The 18,261-nt window shown below is 30.6% G+C and overlaps 8 protein-coding genes and 2 pseudogenes across 10 annotated transcripts, besides 1 other annotated feature; 6 read left to right on the forward strand and 4 right to left on the reverse strand.

Moving 5' to 3' along the window:
• Positions 1 to 16,823: part of a mobile genetic element that runs on past the window's edge.
• Positions 2,894 to 3,466, forward strand: TVAGG3_0104330 (DNA/RNA polymerase superfamily; the record flags this gene model as incomplete). Its single annotated transcript, XM_051222887.1, has 1 exon — positions 2,894 to 3,466. One exon carries the CDS (start codon positions 2,894 to 2,896, stop codon positions 3,464 to 3,466), a length of 573 nt encoding a protein of 190 aa, XP_051107873.1.
• On the forward strand, positions 5,803 to 6,134 carry TVAGG3_0104340 (annotated as a pseudogene). Its single transcript has one exon. A coding segment is annotated over exon 1 (332 nt).
• On the forward strand, positions 6,171 to 6,467 carry TVAGG3_0104350 (uncharacterized protein; the record flags this gene model as incomplete). The annotated part of the gene is made up of 1 exon (XM_051222888.1): positions 6,171 to 6,467. One exon carries the CDS (start codon positions 6,171 to 6,173, stop codon positions 6,465 to 6,467), a length of 297 nt encoding a protein of 98 aa, XP_051107874.1.
• On the forward strand, positions 6,997 to 7,806 carry TVAGG3_0104360 (Prim-pol domain family; the record flags this gene model as incomplete). Its single annotated transcript, XM_051222889.1, has 1 exon — positions 6,997 to 7,806. A coding segment is annotated over one exon (810 nt), but the record flags the coding sequence as incomplete, so codon positions are not given.
• On the forward strand, positions 7,882 to 8,901 carry TVAGG3_0104370 (annotated as a pseudogene). The gene has a single exon. A coding segment is annotated over exon 1 (1,020 nt).
• TVAGG3_0104380 (keratin-associated protein family) lies at positions 10,056 to 10,445 on the reverse strand (the record flags this gene model as incomplete). Its single annotated transcript, XM_051222890.1, has 1 exon — positions 10,056 to 10,445. One exon carries the CDS (start codon positions 10,443 to 10,445, stop codon positions 10,056 to 10,058), a length of 390 nt encoding a protein of 129 aa, XP_051107876.1.
• On the reverse strand, positions 10,833 to 12,107 carry TVAGG3_0104390 (uncharacterized protein; the record flags this gene model as incomplete). The annotated part of the gene is made up of 1 exon (XM_051222891.1): positions 10,833 to 12,107. A coding segment is annotated over one exon (1,275 nt), but the record flags the coding sequence as incomplete, so codon positions are not given.
• TVAGG3_0104400 (uncharacterized protein) lies at positions 13,737 to 14,385 on the reverse strand (the record flags this gene model as incomplete). Its single annotated transcript, XM_001311283.2, has 1 exon — positions 13,737 to 14,385. A coding segment is annotated over one exon (649 nt), but the record flags the coding sequence as incomplete, so codon positions are not given.
• Positions 14,488 to 15,369, reverse strand: TVAGG3_0104410 (uncharacterized protein; the record flags this gene model as incomplete). The annotated part of the gene is made up of 1 exon (XM_051222892.1): positions 14,488 to 15,369. A coding segment is annotated over one exon (882 nt), but the record flags the coding sequence as incomplete, so codon positions are not given.
• A 1,133-nt stretch (positions 16,824 to 17,956) lies between the features above and the next one.
• Positions 17,957 to 18,172, forward strand: TVAGG3_0104420 (uncharacterized protein; the record flags this gene model as incomplete). Its single annotated transcript, XM_001305302.2, has 1 exon — positions 17,957 to 18,172. One exon carries the CDS (start codon positions 17,957 to 17,959, stop codon positions 18,170 to 18,172), a length of 216 nt encoding a protein of 71 aa, XP_001305303.2.
• Positions 18,173 to 18,261: the final 89 nt, after the last annotated feature.

Here is an 18,261-nt window from a genome sequence, read left to right on the forward strand (position 1 = left end):
AATCAAATAAGAGCCGAAGGTAGAAGGTTATTTAAACGCTTCTATAACATTCCTGATGGTGTTAATCCTAAAACTCGTAGAAGTTATTTAAATGAAGCCATAGATGCATATGAAGGATTTGACATTTCATCAGAAAGTGAGAGGTTAGCAAGAATGTTAAACGTTAATATTGATTTTTATTATTGTGACCCTCAACCAGAAGACGTAGACATTAACAAGGTAGACTTTCCATTAGTGGAATCAATAATGATAGATCCAGAATTTGAAACAGTAAATATTTTATTAACACAGAGTCCATGTGGAAAACTTCACGCTGACAGAATTACAGACGTTGAAGCACTCACAGGATATAAAGTTTGCCCCTTTTGCAAAGAAGAAGTATATTCTATCCGTGATGATCCAGAAAGGAAAAACCAAAGAAGATTTTTAAAACATTGTGAGAAATGTAAAGAAAATAATGGAAGATTAATTCAAGACGTTCAATTGCAAAACACACAACAACCATATACACCACATATTACGAAACAGAAGATATATCAGTGGTTATTAGCTCACAATTTGCAGGAATATTATCAACCGACAAGATATTATATTACTTTTGACTTCGAAACATTAGAGACTAAAGAAGAATTACAACTTTCTGAGTGTGCAACTTTGAACGCTTACTTAAAACCATTCATGGTATCATCAACGGTTAAATTAAAGCCGCAAAGCGGCGAGGTCGTAGACCGTGATAAAACATATACGAGGAATTTTTGCTTAACTTCAGTGATTCTTTTATTTCTGATTGGATTGAGTTTTTATTTTCAACCTGTTCATTAGTTGCTAAATCAAATATTGAACAATATGAAGAATTAATGAAGTCGCAAACGGACCAAACGGCGGGGACTTTGTCTCATACATTAAATGAAAAACAGAAGGAAGCATTTAAAGAACTTCTAGATGAGGAATTCAATAAAGTGAATATCATAGGTTTTAATTCGGGAAAGTTTGATTTAAATTTAATTCTTCGTGATTTAAACACTGCAAAATGGAAAATAAAATCAATGCTGGGTTCATCTTCACAATTTAAGCAAATCATTGTAAAGAAAACAAACGTTCCATATGAATTGAGATTTATTGACATCAGAAATTATATAGCGGGTGGGACATTAGACCAATTCACTCAAGATTTCGGAAACAATAAATCACGTGTTAAATCCTTTTTCCCTTATCAATTCATCACATGGGAAATTACGAAGAAGAATTATATAAAGTGGAACCATTCACTCAAGATTCATTTTATTCAGCATTAACCCAAGAAACTATATCAGATAGTGATTATCAAATATATCTCAATGATGCTAAAAATTTTAAGAATAGATTAGAATATTTTATTCATTATTGCAATAAAGATGTTGAAATTATGATTGACCCAATTGATAAAATTATTGAAGAAACATTTGTTTATAAAATTGACATGCTTCATAATCTTTCTTTATCATCGAATGCTTCAATGATTCGTTACGCTTTAGCATATAAAGACTTTAATCCTAATGAAAAATATCCTGAGGAAGAGATAGAATCAAGTTTTGAATTAACGAAAAAGTATTGGAAATATAAAATTGAATCATATAAGAAACAAGATGAAAAAGCAGAAAGGGATACTAAAAATAATGTTTCAATGGATGATTTTCAATACTATCACGATTTAATCCTTTCATCTAAATGCAAAATGTGTGGTAAAGCGTTTACATATGCAAATAAACCAACATTAGATAGAATCGATAATGAAAAACCACATACCAAAGAAAATTGTCAGTTAATGTGTTGTTATTGCAATGTCGTAAAATCAAATAAAGATGAAGATGTTCAACGTTTAAGAATCAATTTAAGAAATTATGCATTAAAAAATAATTTACCAATGACTTTAGATTCAGTTGAAGCTTATCACATTCTCCGTAATGGAATTACTGGTGGTTTATCAAATGTTCAACATCGTGTTAATCTTAAAGGAATCACGCACATTAATAAACTTTCATATAATCCAGAAACTAAAACTGTATCAAATGAGGACACCACCAACATTATGACTCATTTCGTTGGTGTTGACTTTAATTCATTATATCCTTCATCATTTTCATCTAATCCTCATGATTTCATTCAATATACTGACCATAAAATGTATATGCGGGAAGATTGAATGGTGTTATCATTTGTGATACAGCAACAAAGAAAGCAAAAGCACTGGGAATTATTAGAAGAAAAATACTTTATTCGTGGCTGAAGTAAAGGGTCACATTGATGAAAAATACATTAATGATTACATAAACTTTTTACCGATAATAAGAAACTTAGATATTATCACAGATGAAAAAACAATTGGCAGTTTTATGTATAATTACATGAAATCAAACAATCTACCAGTTGACCAGAAACAGAGAAATTAACTCAGTTAGCATCAACACACAACCAATATCAACCATTTTCTTCTTATTATCTTTGGTATCTAATAGACAGATTTCATTTTATCATTGATGATATTCAATCAATTTTAACATTTACTAAAAACACTTGCTTTAATGAATTTGCGAACGAATTTATGAACGAAAGACAAAAGGCTGAATTAGAAGGAAATAAAGGAAAAAGTTTATTTTGCAAGATTTCACTTAATGGATCATATGGTTACGATGCAATGAATACACAAAATTACGCAAAGACTAAAATAATGAATGCACAGAAGGCACGCGTTGCATGTATGTCAAATAAGTTTAAAAACATAAGAGAAATAGGAGAGGATACATATCAAGTGATGCTTAAAGATAGATTTTATAGATGTGATACATGTTTACAAGAGGCATTCTTCACTTTAGATAATGCTAAATACTGGTATTTGGTTTTCATTTATGATTTTATGTATAAATGCATGAATGTTAATCGTTTTCATTTCATTGAAGGTGATACTGATTCATCTTATTGGGCAATCGCTGGCGACCCAAATCTTCCTAACACTCAAGCATTTCAAGCAATTGTTACTGATAAACAATTTTATGATAAAAACATTTACAAATTCGCACCTTTTGATTTCTTTTGTTTTGATGAGAAATTTAAACCTAAATTAAAGAATAAAGCTGAAGAAAAAGCACATGAGAAGAAGTTATTGGGTTTAGCAATTGAGAAACAAGGTGATAACATGGTTGCTTTATGTCCTAAGTGTTATACATCATTCAACGGTTCAATTGATGGAAGTGATTTTAAAAAGATTGCACAAAAAATGAAAGGAGTTAGTTTACGACAAAATAAACAATTAACACCTAAAAAATATTTGGATATAATAAATGATAAATTGATATTTGATGGTCAGAATATTAATTTACAACTTAAAAACGGGTCGATGACTCGCTTAACAATCGGTAAGACTGCATTAACAGGAGCACACACTAAGGCTGTATGTTGTGAAAATGGATGTTGTATGCCGTTTATTTAATGAAATGCCACAGAAGAGACAAAAGGAACCGTTGAATGATGGGCACCCTTAAACATTTATTTTATTTTTATATAAATGAATAACACAGATTTAAAAAGATTGATTGATGATTTAGTATTTAATCAAAATTTTCTTGATTATTATGATTTAAAAGCATATCTCCAAAAATATGATAACAATATAACGGGCGATGATATGGGTTATTATTATCCATATTATAAAAATGAAATTTTGAAATATCATGATAAAATAATTTCTAAAATTAAAGACAAAATTAAAAATAATGAATATGCAAAGGGAAAAACTAAATCGCAACTTAAACAATTGAAAGATTTCAAAAATAAAGTATTAACAGAAGAAGATATTGATGAATTATATAAATTATATAATCCTGAGCCGCAAAAAACAAAGGTGCAAAACACCCAGGTCATTCAGACCATAAATGAAGCACAAGCTTTAATTTATGATTCATTAGTTAAACCATATTCAGCCCGACTTTTAAATGAAGATCAACTTTTGGAATTCATCCTTCAACATAAACTCGAAGCGGGAAAGTATATCAAACCTTTATATACAGTATATTTAAAACAAATGAATAGAATACATCCAGAATTAATGAAGGAGGGAATGAAATCCAAAATTTCATCATCCAAAATCAAAGCAGATAAAATTAAACCACTTGCAACACCAAAACCTCCAACGACAGTACCTCCTCCTCCTTCAGTTAATCCTTCATCATTCACTTTATTATATCCATTTCAAACATTAAAGAAACAAAAAGATTTTAAAAGGGATTTCAAGATATTAAATAAACCAATTGACCCAAAAATTCAACCGTTAAAGGAAAAATTTAGTCGCCCTTCATTTGCTCCATATCCATATTCATACGAAATCGATCATCTGGAATATTCAAAAGGAAACGTTACTTATTTATTTGCCATTAACATTAACACTAGATATTTATATTGCATTCCAGTGAAAGGGAAAACAGAACAGGAAACAAGAAGAGCTATTCAATACTTACTAGATCATGAAAGAGTAGATAATATAAGGGGTGATGGTGATAAAGGATTTCAGGCAGCTATGACTCATTATTTCCCACAAATTAATTTTTCTTTTCATCCTCTCCATATACGTTTCATAATAAAATAGTTGATGCGGTAATGAGAACTCTTAGAGATGCGTTAGGGGTTAACGGTCAGATATACTGGGATGGAAATCATGACTCCATCATACAGCAGTTAGTATATTATTATAATAATACATGGCATAGAACAATAAACATGAAACCGGTGGAAATGAAAAATGATATTTCAAAAGAATGGGAATATATTAGAAAGCAAATGGAAAGGTTGAATGATGTTAAACGTGAACAAATTAATTCGGGGCTCATGAATTTTAAACAAGGGGATAAAGTTTTGATTCATCTCGATTATGGAAAAACTGATAAATCAATGACAAAAAGAAGACGAAGATTTGACACAATAGCTGAATTTGTTAGATATATTAACGGCAATGCATTAGTTGAAGTTGACAATAAATTAATAGAAATTCCGATTTATTTTATTACTCCATTATATTTAAATATTATTTAATTTTTTTATTTCGTAAGAAATGAGTGACAACAAAGCAGTCAAGAGTCCAGACAATGAATATAAAAAGAAACTAAACAAATTAAATCAAAAATATGCTATTACAAAAAGAAGCAATGCGGTGGGGTTGAAAACGATAAAGAGAGGAAAGAAATAATCGAAAAATTAGAAACTTACCGTTCAATCCTTAAACTGAGTGAAGCAAAAATAAAAGAATTTAATAGAATAAATAAATTGATTGGAAGAGATGAATTTAATAAAGATGAATTTTTAAACTCAATCCAAATTTAATTTTTATTCCTCTTCGACAACGTCTCTTTCCATCATTACTGCATAACCGCATTTTCTCAATTTTAGTGGTTTGTTATTTTTAGCAAGTTCTTGCATCATTTTTATCATTTCCTCCCTTGTTATGATTCGTGGTAAATTTTGAGCTTGTGGGGTATCCATTTATGATAAAAATAAAAATTTAAATTATGCCGTTCTAAAGTTTGACAACATGACATTTTGACAACAACACAGGAGGAAGCAGTTATGACTTATTTTTGAAGAACTGAAGGTGCTACCATGTTACCATGTGCTACCAGGTCATTTAACTTTCTGAAAAATGAGACAACATGACATTTTGACAACAACACAGGAAATGATTTGTCATGACTTCATCGGAATGAGTGTAAATGACCCAACAAGTAAAGTTAGTTTTAAAATTATTTTTATTCTTTTATTTTGTATGTAAGAACAGAAATGTCAGTCGAAGCAAAAACATTCACTAACAAATCTAATGGCGAAACATTCACAAAAGGCACTTATAACGGTATTGAAGTCTTACGTAGAGACAAGGATGGTTATATAAATGCAACAAAGATGGCAAGAGAAGCAGGAAAGTTAAACCATTTAAACAGATTTCTCAATAGTGCTAAAATACAGGAAATTCTTGAGTTTTGGATGAATGAATACGGTGGAGCCAAAAGTGGCTCGACCTCAAACAAGCATTTTATGAGCTTACTAAGGGTGTTATAAATGAATTCAAAGGTATTTACATACATCCTGACCTCGTTCATTTTGTTGCTGAATGGTGCTCTGTAAAGTATGCATTTTATGTCAAAGATATTATGGACTCCATAGACAAGAAAGTTCATGAGAAATTAGATGAAGAAGAACTTGAAGATACAGTAGAGAATGCTAAACCTTTGTTTGAAGAAGAAGTTGGAAAAATGTGCGAAAAACAATTAGAACATGAACGTGAGTTATGTTATGGTTATAGAGATTCTCCATACGAACTAGACCAATGGGAACAAGAAAATTTAAAGAGAGAATTTAGAGAATATGAACTCGCTAAGATAGCATTAGAAGCTGCAGAAAAGAAGTTAAAAGCTTGGGGTCGTTTTGTACAAAAATATTGTGAGTAAATGAACCATTTATTTTTATTGAATTCACCAAAAATAATTTTTAGGGTAGATGGTTAGATCTAACCTCATTTCTAACCTCATGACATTTTGACAACAACACAGGAGGAAGGCAGTTATGACTTATTTTTGAAGAACTGAAGGTGCTACCATGTTACCATGTGCTACCAGGTCATTTAACTTTTCTGAAAAATGAGACAACATGACATTTTGACAACAACACAGGAGGAAGGCAGTTATGACTTATTTTTGAAGAACTGAAGGTGCTACCATGTTACCATGTGCTACCAGGTCATTTAACTTTCTGAAAAAATGAGACAACATGACATTTTGACAACAACACAGGAGGAAGGCAGTTATGATTATTTTTGAAGAACTGAAGGTGCTACCATGTTACCATGTGCTACCAGGTCATTTAACTTTTCTGAAAAAATGAGACAACATGACATTTTGACAACAACACAGGAAATATGATGCAGTCCAAAAATAAAGTTAGTTTTAAAATTATTTTTATTTTTTTATTTCTATATAAATGACGGCAACAAACAACAACAGCAACTATATCGTTTCTGATGAAAAAGTTATTGATTCATTAGTTGAGGAATTAGTTGTGGCAGAAACTAAAACCCTCAACGAAAGAATTGGTGAAAACATGATTGATTTACATAACTACCTCAAACATGATGGAGGAAGAGGAAGGAAAACTGGTACAGCTTTATTAGTAAATAAAATTTCAAATTTAACGATTATAGATGTTGATATCAATAAATCATACAATGATGAACTTAAAGAAACAGTTAGAAAAGACATTTTATCAAAACTTTCGGATAAAGATGTTATCGTTAAAACTGCATCAGGAGGTCTTCACATTTATTGCAACACTAATTTCTTCTATTCAACCTCGAACAGAATGATTAAATGTTATTCCTGCAATGATTATGATATTGATATCATGACTTCTATTGATGATTCAAAGCGTTCTTTAGTGGTTATGGCTGATTCAAGAGTTCGCAAGAATGCAACAGAACCAATCAATACATACTCATTCATTCGTGGAAGTTATGATTCAACATTAACTAGAACAGTGAATGATATATTAAATGATTTGAATATTAAGGTAAGAGTTGAACAGAAGAATGAAGAAATAAAGACTATCATGAATGAAAACAAAGATGTAAACATTGACGATAAACTAGCTCAAAGCATAGTTGATGGCATCTGTGATTTTGAAGTACATAATGATGGTGGAAACATGAATTTAGAAAAAGAAATAACATTATTCACACTGTTTCAAGCTATTAATTCGTTACCTAATCATTTAATTAATGAAGCATACGATAACGTTTATAACTTCTGCAATTTAACAGAAAATGCAAAAAGTAATTTTGAAAAAGCACGTAGTAGATATGCATATTTAATGACTTCTCCATTTGTTTTAGTGAAGATTCTAAAACTATATCAAAAGGAATATTATGATGAATACGTTTTACCTTTATTACGTAAGCCAAAAATAACATTTGATATAAAACTTGATGACTCGTTTTTGATAACAGATATTAGACGCAGGGCTGAAAATCATCAGTATAAAAACAGTTCTGAAGTAATTGAGGATTTATCACGTGTAATCCGTTTTGTAGATTGTGGAAACAAATATTTCATTCAAAAGGACATAATATCCACGACAAAATGAATCAAATATCATTCGTTCTTCAATCAAACATGAAAGAGTCACTCAAAATGATTAAATTATTTAAAGAAGAAGGTAAAACAATAACAGCATGGGATGTACTACTAAATCAATTATCCTCATTAACCGTTAAGGGTGTTTGCTTTAAATCTGATTCCCCAGATGTTTTCTCAACGTTTCAGGGTTATAAATACAACGTTCTCGAAAAACCAGATTACTCAAAAATTGAGATGTTTATGAATTTCATTAAAGAAGCCATTTGTGATAATAACGATGAAGTGTATAAATACCTTCTCGGCTGGATTGCATCAATGATTCAACATCCTGGAATCAAGAATGAAACAGCAATTATTTTGAAAGGACTTCAGGGAACAGGTAAAAACAGATTCACAGACATTATTTCTGAACTTCTCGCCGGTTATTCATGTAAAAACATTACTGAAATAAGTGAGCTAACGGGTAATTTCAACTCAGTAGTTGAGAATAAAATGTTTCTTGTACTTAATGAACTCAAGAATGTTGGTGAAGACAGACTCGCAAACTTCAACGCTTTGAAATCAATTATTACGGATAATGAGATTAGAATTAATGAAAAGAATCAACCCAGAAGAACTGCTCAGAACGTTGCAAACTTCATTTTCGTAACTAACAACGTCTACCCTGTCAAAATTGAAGTTGGAGACAGAAGATATGTAGTTTTAAGGGTTAATGGTAAATTCAAGGGTCAATTTGATTACTTCAAGAATTTAATGGATTCATGCACAAAGGAATTTTATGATAATTTACTGACGTATTTTATGCAATATGACCTTTCATCATTTAATGTACGAATCATACCGATGACTGAAGCCAAACAAGATTTAATTGAATTATCATCAAATCCTTTAGATGTATGGATAAATACACATTATGATGAATTGTGTGCAGGTATGACGTGTGAAAATGCTCTATTCTGCAAACCATCAGACATGAAAGACAAAACTTTCAAATGAGTATTAAGGATAAATGTGATAGGAAACATAGAAGAATAGACGGTAAACAAACATGGTGTTATGTTTTGAAAGAAGAAATGAAAGGATTATATAAACAGGTTGAACCAAACGATAATGAGGATTCATTTACTGACGATGAAATACCTGTAAATGAAGCTTTATAAAGTATGATTTGAATTTATTTTTGCATTAATCCTCCTGTGTTGTTGTCAAAATGTCATGTTGTCTCATTTTTTCAGAAAAGTTAAATGACCTGGTAGCACATGGTAACATGGTAGCACCTTCAGTTCTTCAAAAATAAGTCATAACTGCCTTCCTCCTGTGTTGTTGTCAAAATGTCATGAGTTAAATGACCTGGTAGCACATGGTAACATGGTAGCACCTTCAGTTCTTCAAAAATAAGTCATAACTGCCTTCCTCCTGTGTTGTTGTCAAAATGTCATGTTGTCTCATTTTTTCAGAAAAGTTAAATGACCTGGTAGCACATGGTAACATGGTAGCACCTTCAGTTCTTCAAAAATAAGTCATAACTGCCTTCCTCCAGGACTGTTGTCAAAATGTCATGTTGTCACACTTTTTCAGAGAAGTTAAATGACCTGGTAGCACATGGTAACATGGTAGCACCTTCAGTTCTTCAAAAATAAGTCATAACTACCTTCCTCCTGTGTTGTTGTCAAAATGTCATGTTGTCTCATTTTTTCAGAAAAGTTAAATGACCTGGTAGCACATGGTAACATGGTAGCACCTTCAGTTCTTCAAAAATAAGTCATTATTGAATAACCTGTAAACATTAACGTAAACATTTATTTCTGCAGTTCATTCATTACTTCATTACCTAATTAATTACAAACATAAAATATATTTAGTTCATTCAATGAACGTGGTAAGCCTGCAAAGTAGGCTCAAGCACATTCAATAAATGCGGTACCATGCGAATACAGTCATAAATGGTGGCATATAATCTTTACCCAAGCCTGTTGGATTTGTTGTGAAAGTATGTGAATGATTTCCTCCTGGTTCAGTTGGTCGAAAAGTCTTTTTTGCTGAATGGTTATAATCTGGAGATAAAACGTCATTGCCAGCATAATATTCTGAGTTGTATAATGGATGGTCTCTTAATGAGTGACTATGGTCGCCAGAAAAGTTTGTAGTTCCTGTATGAGTGTGCGGGGGTAAGTTTGCTTCTTTAATTTTCTTCGAACCTCCTGTTTGCTTTGAAGAGTTCGCACAATAGAGGAATTTATCTACAATCTGTTCCCACGCACCAAAACCTAAAACTTTTGAAGGATTTGTTGAGTTCATTGACGTATAAATAGAACCAATGGGGTAAATCATCTCAAGAATTGTATTTAATCCATTATGAATATTGAATTTATTATATAATATTGAATTTGGGTGAGTATTTAAAACTGGTCTTGTTATCAATATTAACGTATTATTTTTGAAAATTGCTTTTCTAACATCTTGAAATTTTGTGATTTCAGACCAGTTTCTTCCATCACTACTGATATTTACTAAATCACCACATCCTAAAGCAATGAAATACCCATCAATATAAAATAAATTTGTAAATCTATAATTTTGAGTAAGTTTTGGAGTGAATGAATAAACCAATTCCCAATTTGATAAATCCTGTGATAAATAAATATGCCTGTTATAACTTACAGGATATGAATAGACCATTTCACCTGAAACGAGAACATAAACATTTGATCCATAACATAAAGCTTCAATGTCTCCATCAGCTTGAAAAATTTGTTCAAATTGACCTTGTGATATTGAAGATGATCTATAAATTTTATCATTTTGTAGGATAAAATACATGTTGTTAATGTAATACCACTTACTTGTATAATCAATTTTCAAATCTGATGACATCATACTAAACATATAATAATTTATCCCATCCTCACTAATGAAAATTTGATTGACTTCATAAATTAGTACCCATTTATTATTAACACATCTAATAGGATTATCTCGATATTTAAATTTAGCATCTTGATTTAAATTACATTTGAACCATTGGATACAATCGAATGAATAACAAGGGCAAAAATCATCTTCAACCGTTATCATTCCCATAAATTTACCGTTATTATATTCAACATATAAAATTATTGGATTAATGATTGGCTTTCGTGTATCAGGATTCAAAACAGATGGAGTAAATGATTCATAGTTTTTAAAATCATTTGTTTTAAAATAATAAAGCACTCCAGCTGTATAAAATAAATACATGGTCACTCCATCGAAACATATCCATTCAAAAGAATCTATATCAAAGGTTTTATCTGATGATTTCATAAAATTTAAAAATGGTGGAGTAAAATAGACCTCTGATTGTTTTATTTCTTCATTAACATAAGTTTTATCTGCTTTCTTCTCTAACTCACTGTTGACATATTCCTTATCCGCCTTCTTCTCTAACTCACTGTTGACATATTCCTTATCCGCTTTAAGGTCTAAACATCCTGAAGCCCATCCTGTATCGGCTTTAGTTTTTAAAATCTTTGATGTCCATTCATGATACCATTCAACCATTTCTTTAATTTCATTATCTTTTTCGTTAACATATTCCTTATCTGCTTTCTTCATTAATTCACTAGCCATAAGTCCCTTATCTACCTTCTTCTCTAACTCACTGTTGACATATTCCTTATCCGCCTTCTTCTCTAACTCACTGTTGACATATTCCTTATCCGCTTTAAGGTCTAAACATCCTGAAACCCATCCTGTATCGGCTTTAGTTTTTAAAATCTTTGATGTCCATTCATGATACCATTCAACCATTTCTTTAATTTCATTATCTTTTTCGTTAACATATTCCTTATCTGCTTTCTTCATTAATTCACTAGCCATAAGTCCCTTATCTGCTTTCTTCTCTAACTCACTGTTGACATATTCCTTATCCGCCTTCTTCTCTAACTCACTGTTGACATATTCCTTATCCGCTTTCTTCATTATGTCATTTAGGAAACCTTTTATGAATTCCTCATTTAAATTAAATCTTCCAATCTTCAAAACTTTAGGAAATGCATTTAATGCGTAATATCTCTGTTCTTCTGGTGGAATTGATGTTATATCATCCGTTATACCTTTAATTTTTGAATTCATAAATAAAATTTCTTTTATATTTGATATCACTGCACCACCCTTGCAAACGAATTCGAAATGGTCATTTTTCAATACTATCTCCAAATCTCCATATTTCAACCTTTGCGTTTGTTCTGCCGTCTTTGAATTATATGCATATGTGGCGTATGTAATGGTTTGAAGGGTCTTAAGTTGCTGTGGTTGCTGTTGTTTAATCATTTATTATGATTAAAAAATAAATATTTAATCTGTTATCTCATCACCTATTTTTTCTATTTGAAATTGCCATAATATTTCATTCATGAATTCTAAATCACAATCAAATAGGTCGGTTATTCTAAATTTAATATTTGATAAATCTTTTGAATGAAGAATAAATGAATTCCCGGATAATTGAAACGGATATGATAAAGAAAATATGTTTAAGTTGATGGATAAAATGTTTTGTATTGATGGGTAAGAGTTAGGGTCTAATGTTTGATGTGAAAATCTCATTGGGGTATTAACTTTATCACATTTGATTAAAATGAAATTGGAACCAGTGTCAGAATACAAAACATCCCCAATCTTTTTCAAAATTTAATATCCCCAACAATGAACGAAGATGAGGAGTACAAAATTTAATTTTCAGCGGGAATTTAATAAGGTTATTTATTTCATCAAGCTCAAAAAGTTTATCAGGTTTTGATTTAAAATTTTCTTCATACCATACGATAAATGATTCATTTAAATAACTTAAAATCATGTTAATATCCCATTTCGTTATCACATTATTTATATACATATCATACGTTTTTTCATGGTCATCTTTAATAAATGATATATAATCTGAAGGGTCTAAAAGAATGGGATTAAATTTACCACTCACAGAAACGAGAGTAACATTATAAATTCCGCTAACTGTTAAATTTAATTCACAGCTATTATTCGAAATAATATTGATAATTGACATTTTTATTACGATTAAAAATATGGTAAAGCGTTATTTTCCAGTGATAAATAAAACTAGAATAAGATTACCTCAAGAATTCATAAATTCAACGAATAAGAAATTCATTCATGTTATAAATTTTAGTGTTTTCAGAAAATATGAGTCAATGTCATATTCATCATCGGGTTATATTTCACTTCATTCAAATTTAGTTCAATCAAACCCATATAATGACCATTTCATAAGATTTTCAGATGGTATTAAAAATGTAATTGATAGATTAAAATATGAACAGATTGACAATATCGAATTTTTGGAATTTTGGTTTAAATATCCCGATGGAAAAAAGATTGAAGTTAAAGATAAAGCTGATACTATAACAAAAACAATTACAATGACCGATCCAGATAGTGGGGAACAAAAAGAAATAAAACAAACGATAGAAACTGGTGAAAGGTCAATTATTATTGATTATGATTCAAAGGATTATTATTCAATAATGTTAATGCTTGAATATTAAATAGCCTTAACAAAGAATTTTTCAAGTGATATTTTATATTCATCAACTATTTTATTATAAATATCATTATATGTTAAATGAAGTTCAGTTGTTGTTCCGTTCTTTGATATCTTAATTGTGCTAATATCCTTTATAGGATTTATTTTTGCAACTGTTCCGCAGCATGAAACCTCATCATCTATGAAAAATTGAATCTTAACGTCTGAATCTTGAACATCACAAAGAATGGCGATAATGTGAATTAATGATTCATAAGGTAAAATAATTAAACCAGATTGGTCAATTAAATTTATTATTGAATCATAATTATTAATTATTATATCACGGTAAATTTTCATTAATTCAGAATTAATGTCTATTTTATATGGCGCATTGCGACTGGAATCGTAGATTCCTGGGTTCTCGATGTTTGATGAAAGAGGTGGGGGGTATGTTGGATAAGTGGGAATTTCAACAGGTTCTTTACCGGGTTCAGATAAAATGATTGGGTCTCCATCTTCTTTATTTTGCTCCTCCTCCTTTTTCGGTAAGTCATGAGTTAATAAATTGGACTGAGTTGCTGACCTTGTTAATTCAGGGCTAACATTAACTTTAACATTTTGAATAATTCGTGATTTATCATCATTTACGTTATAACCAACCGTAATCTCTGCTTTTGCGTTAGTGTTCTTTTGACTTGTGAAACGTCTTCTCATTTATAATTGAATAAAAAAAAGAAAAATATATTTAAAGTTTTATTTAGTTGTTACGGTAATATCCCAAGGTTCATCATTGTTTGCTTATACTTTCTTTGTAACTGCACCAATTATGTTATTGATATTGCTTTGAGTTTCTTCCAGTCTTATTTTATCATTTACAATATCTTTAATCATTTCATTACATGCATTCTTAAAACCATCTGATTTTTCTAATTTACGTCTATCACTTTCTTTAATTAAATCAAAGTTATAACCTTGTTGAGAATAAAGTGGTTTCTTTATCAATTCCTTGAACGCTTCTGAAAGTGAAGATGAAGAAATTCTTGCCACTTGAATTGGTTTAAATTCTGCTTTCATTGCTTCTTTCTGTTCATTGAACACTGGATCGAATAAAGCAACTTTAAAGAATTTCTTAGCTGGAATTTCAGGTCTCAAATATGCATATTGACCATCAAACTGATTAACATATCGTGGTAATCCATCCGGTCCCTCTTCAATAGCATTTAATTCTTCATTGAAATAAGAATATGGATTATAACGGTATGAATTAATTGGACCATTTTCACCTTCTCCAATGTATTGTTTAACAGCTTTTCCATTTTCATCAAATTGCATAGGATAACGTTCATTATATGCTTTACGTTTAGGATAATCAGATACAGTTAATTTATAACCATTTATGACTTTAATATTACCTTGACCATCAGTAACGAAAACTTCATTTATACCATCAGGTTTTCCATTTGGTCCTGTAATGTCTGCTTCATGTGCTTCCCAATTTGGTCCATGACGTTTGGCATATGCTTGAGCTTCTGGTAATGTTAAAACGTTTCTCATTTGTTTAACATCTTTTTGAAGACCGGCAACAATATGAACTAATTCTTTCATTCCATCTGGAACTTTCATAGTTCTATTATATGCACCCTTTTTGTTTGTTCCTTGTTTTAATGGAACCTGTAGAAGATTTGCTATTTCAGTCATGTTTAATTATAAATAAAAAATAAAAATTAATTATAAAAAGTTAATCAAATTTAACACCTCCTTTATTTAAATCAACTATTATTTTTCCATGTTCACCTAATTGCTGATATTGTGTGTAAAGTTCATTAATGCTCATTGGTAAATTCACTTGATAAAGCATAACGTTCAACTGTTGACGACTAAAACCACTGAAAATGAAAAGGGTGGACAGGTTTGATTTAATGTTTGTGCTTAATGCTTTGAAGTATTGAACAGCCATAAGAATGAACACTGAATGTGTCGACATTGAGTTAATAACTGATTAAAATATGATTTCTCATTTGTTATTAGTTTTGATTTCACGCATCATCTAGAAAAATTAGTGAATGCAAAAATTCTCTATCAAAATTTGAAATAGAAAGTGTTTCAAATAATTCATCCCGTTGTTTATCAATAATTTTATCCTCTAATCCTTGCTTCTTGATTGTATTATATAATTCTTTATACATTAAAAAGTTTTTTAAATAATCTTCTGCTTCTTCTTGTGATAAATAAATAATTGGAATTTTGATTAAATGCTTTAAAGATTCAAATGTATCATCTGAAGGTGAACCTGAACGGTTGATATAAATTAACACATGTGAATGGGGTGAAGTGTTAGCAATAATGATAATTTGTTTTAATATCGTTAACGTTTTACCTTTATTTTGTTTACCAATTGCTGCAGTGATTGAATTTAAGTAACATTCAGAATATGGAATTTTCATTAATTTTTCCTTAGATAGAGCATTTCTATTATCACTCAATGCTTCATTAATCATATCATCTATGTAGGTATTATATACATCTGTTAATTCTTCAGAATTGAAATCCATTTAATCAAAAATAAATTTATAATTTTAAACATTTCTATTCATCAATATTTCATCATATGAACTTCTATACTGTGGTGGTGTACCTGTTGGATGATATTTCAAACCTTCGTCCGGTGTCCATGTCCAATATGTAGTCCTAGTAAACCAAACCTGAGGAGGATTTGTCACTTTTGAACAGTAAGTGTCATTTTCACCCTGAATGATTGGATAAGCTTTCACTTGTACTGTAACTTGTGAATTGAAAGTTTCTAATCCATCAAAGAATATACCCGCTCCATTACGTTGAACTGGAATAGTGCATAAGAATGAAGTTTGGTCTTTCCATGTTCTAGCTGATGGCGTGCCATCATCTGCATTCAGTGGTCTAGTTAATGAGTCCTCGTATTCTTCCGTGCATTCATTCACTCCATCTAAATCGGAAGCTTGAAGCATACGTGTAAAGAATATGTCACCCACTGTGGTCATCGCTTGATCGGGGAAGTTTCTGGAATCTATAGTGACCTGAAGACCTCGAAGCATTGGATTTTCTAAAACCGTTCTTTGCATTGCATTCTTTGGAAATGTTAACACAACATCTGTAACATTATGAAGAGCGTATGAGAAATCTGAGCTAATACCTTCAGGAGTGATGCAACCTCCATTTAGTGAACGAACGTCAATATGTTGAGCTGGAATCATGAATGGATCTTCCTTACTAAATAAACGTGGTATTGCTTTAACTGATTCTTCAATTAAACCGTATCCTGGTATAATGCATTTATCCTCTAAAACTTCCATCTTTGTGCATGAAATAATAACGCTATCAACTGTTGCGTCAGCAGATGTAGCGGCTAAGCTTGTAATTAATTTGGCAGGAAGTCCGATTTGTTGGAATTTGCGATCATATTTATAAACATGATTCATAACCTTTTCATAATTTTCATCAGTTATCTTTTCATAAACGTAATTTTGTAAATCAGCAACTCTTAACGGGTCAACCTGACAAAATACTAAAGTATCCCTGAAAACATAATATTTAAGAATGATTTCACCAAATGATTTAGGATAATCATCGAACGCCTGAAATGCTAACAAATCATTTACCGGAATAATCATATCAAAAGTGATATCAACTTCTTCATTTGCTCTCTTGAAAACTTCTGAAGGGTCAATATATTTACCACATACTGAGTTATCATATTTTTGAACATTATTATATAACGAATGAACAAACTTTTTAACTTTCCTTTCTGATTTTGGTTTATATGTTGCAAATGCGAAAGATTCACGGGCGCAATCCATCTGAAGATAACCGGCATCACCTCTTTCAGTTTCTACTTCTAATTGTTTAAAGCTTTGATTTGATGATTTGTAACAACGAATAAACGCATGCATTTAAAAGCGGCATCACATGTGAAAGCTTTATTTGAAACTAGAGTTGCTTTAACTTTGCGTTTAATATATGTGTCACCTAATTGGTTCACATCATGAGCCGGATTTGTAATTCTTAAATGAGTTTGTTTATCATCAAAATATGGAGCATCAGAGTCATAGCATGAACTTTCAAGTTCTCTATAATATCTTCTACCGTCATTCTTTGCGAATATTTCATTTATCTTTTCGAATGAATGAAATACATTTCCATTAATTGGTTTAGTGTTTGGCACCAAATAGTTAGTCGTCATTTATTATTAAATAAAAAATCAAAATTAATAGATGAAAATGAATTTTTAATTTTAATGAAATAATCAACTATGGCTGCAGGTATATTTAAGAAACTGTGGGATAAAGTAAAAAGAGGAGCGCATAAAGTTTGGGAAACAATGAAGAAAGGAGCAAATTGGATATTTAAGAATAAAGAAGCAATTAGTGACATTGCTGAATCAATAACGCCAAAAGCTGCCCCAATAAGAGAAATTTTAAATAAAGGAGAAAAAGTTTATCAAAGACTACAACCGATACTAAGATAAAAATAATATTTATTTTTTCCACTATCCACCTCCTATTTTATTAAGTATTCCTTCAGCAATTCCACCAATTGCGTTACCCGCTTGTGCTC

The sequence above is a fragment of the Trichomonas vaginalis genome, chromosome IV (genome assembly GCF_026262505.1).
Source record: "Trichomonas vaginalis G3 chromosome IV, whole genome shotgun sequence".
NCBI lineage: Eukaryota > Parabasalia > Trichomonadida > Trichomonadidae > Trichomonas > Trichomonas vaginalis.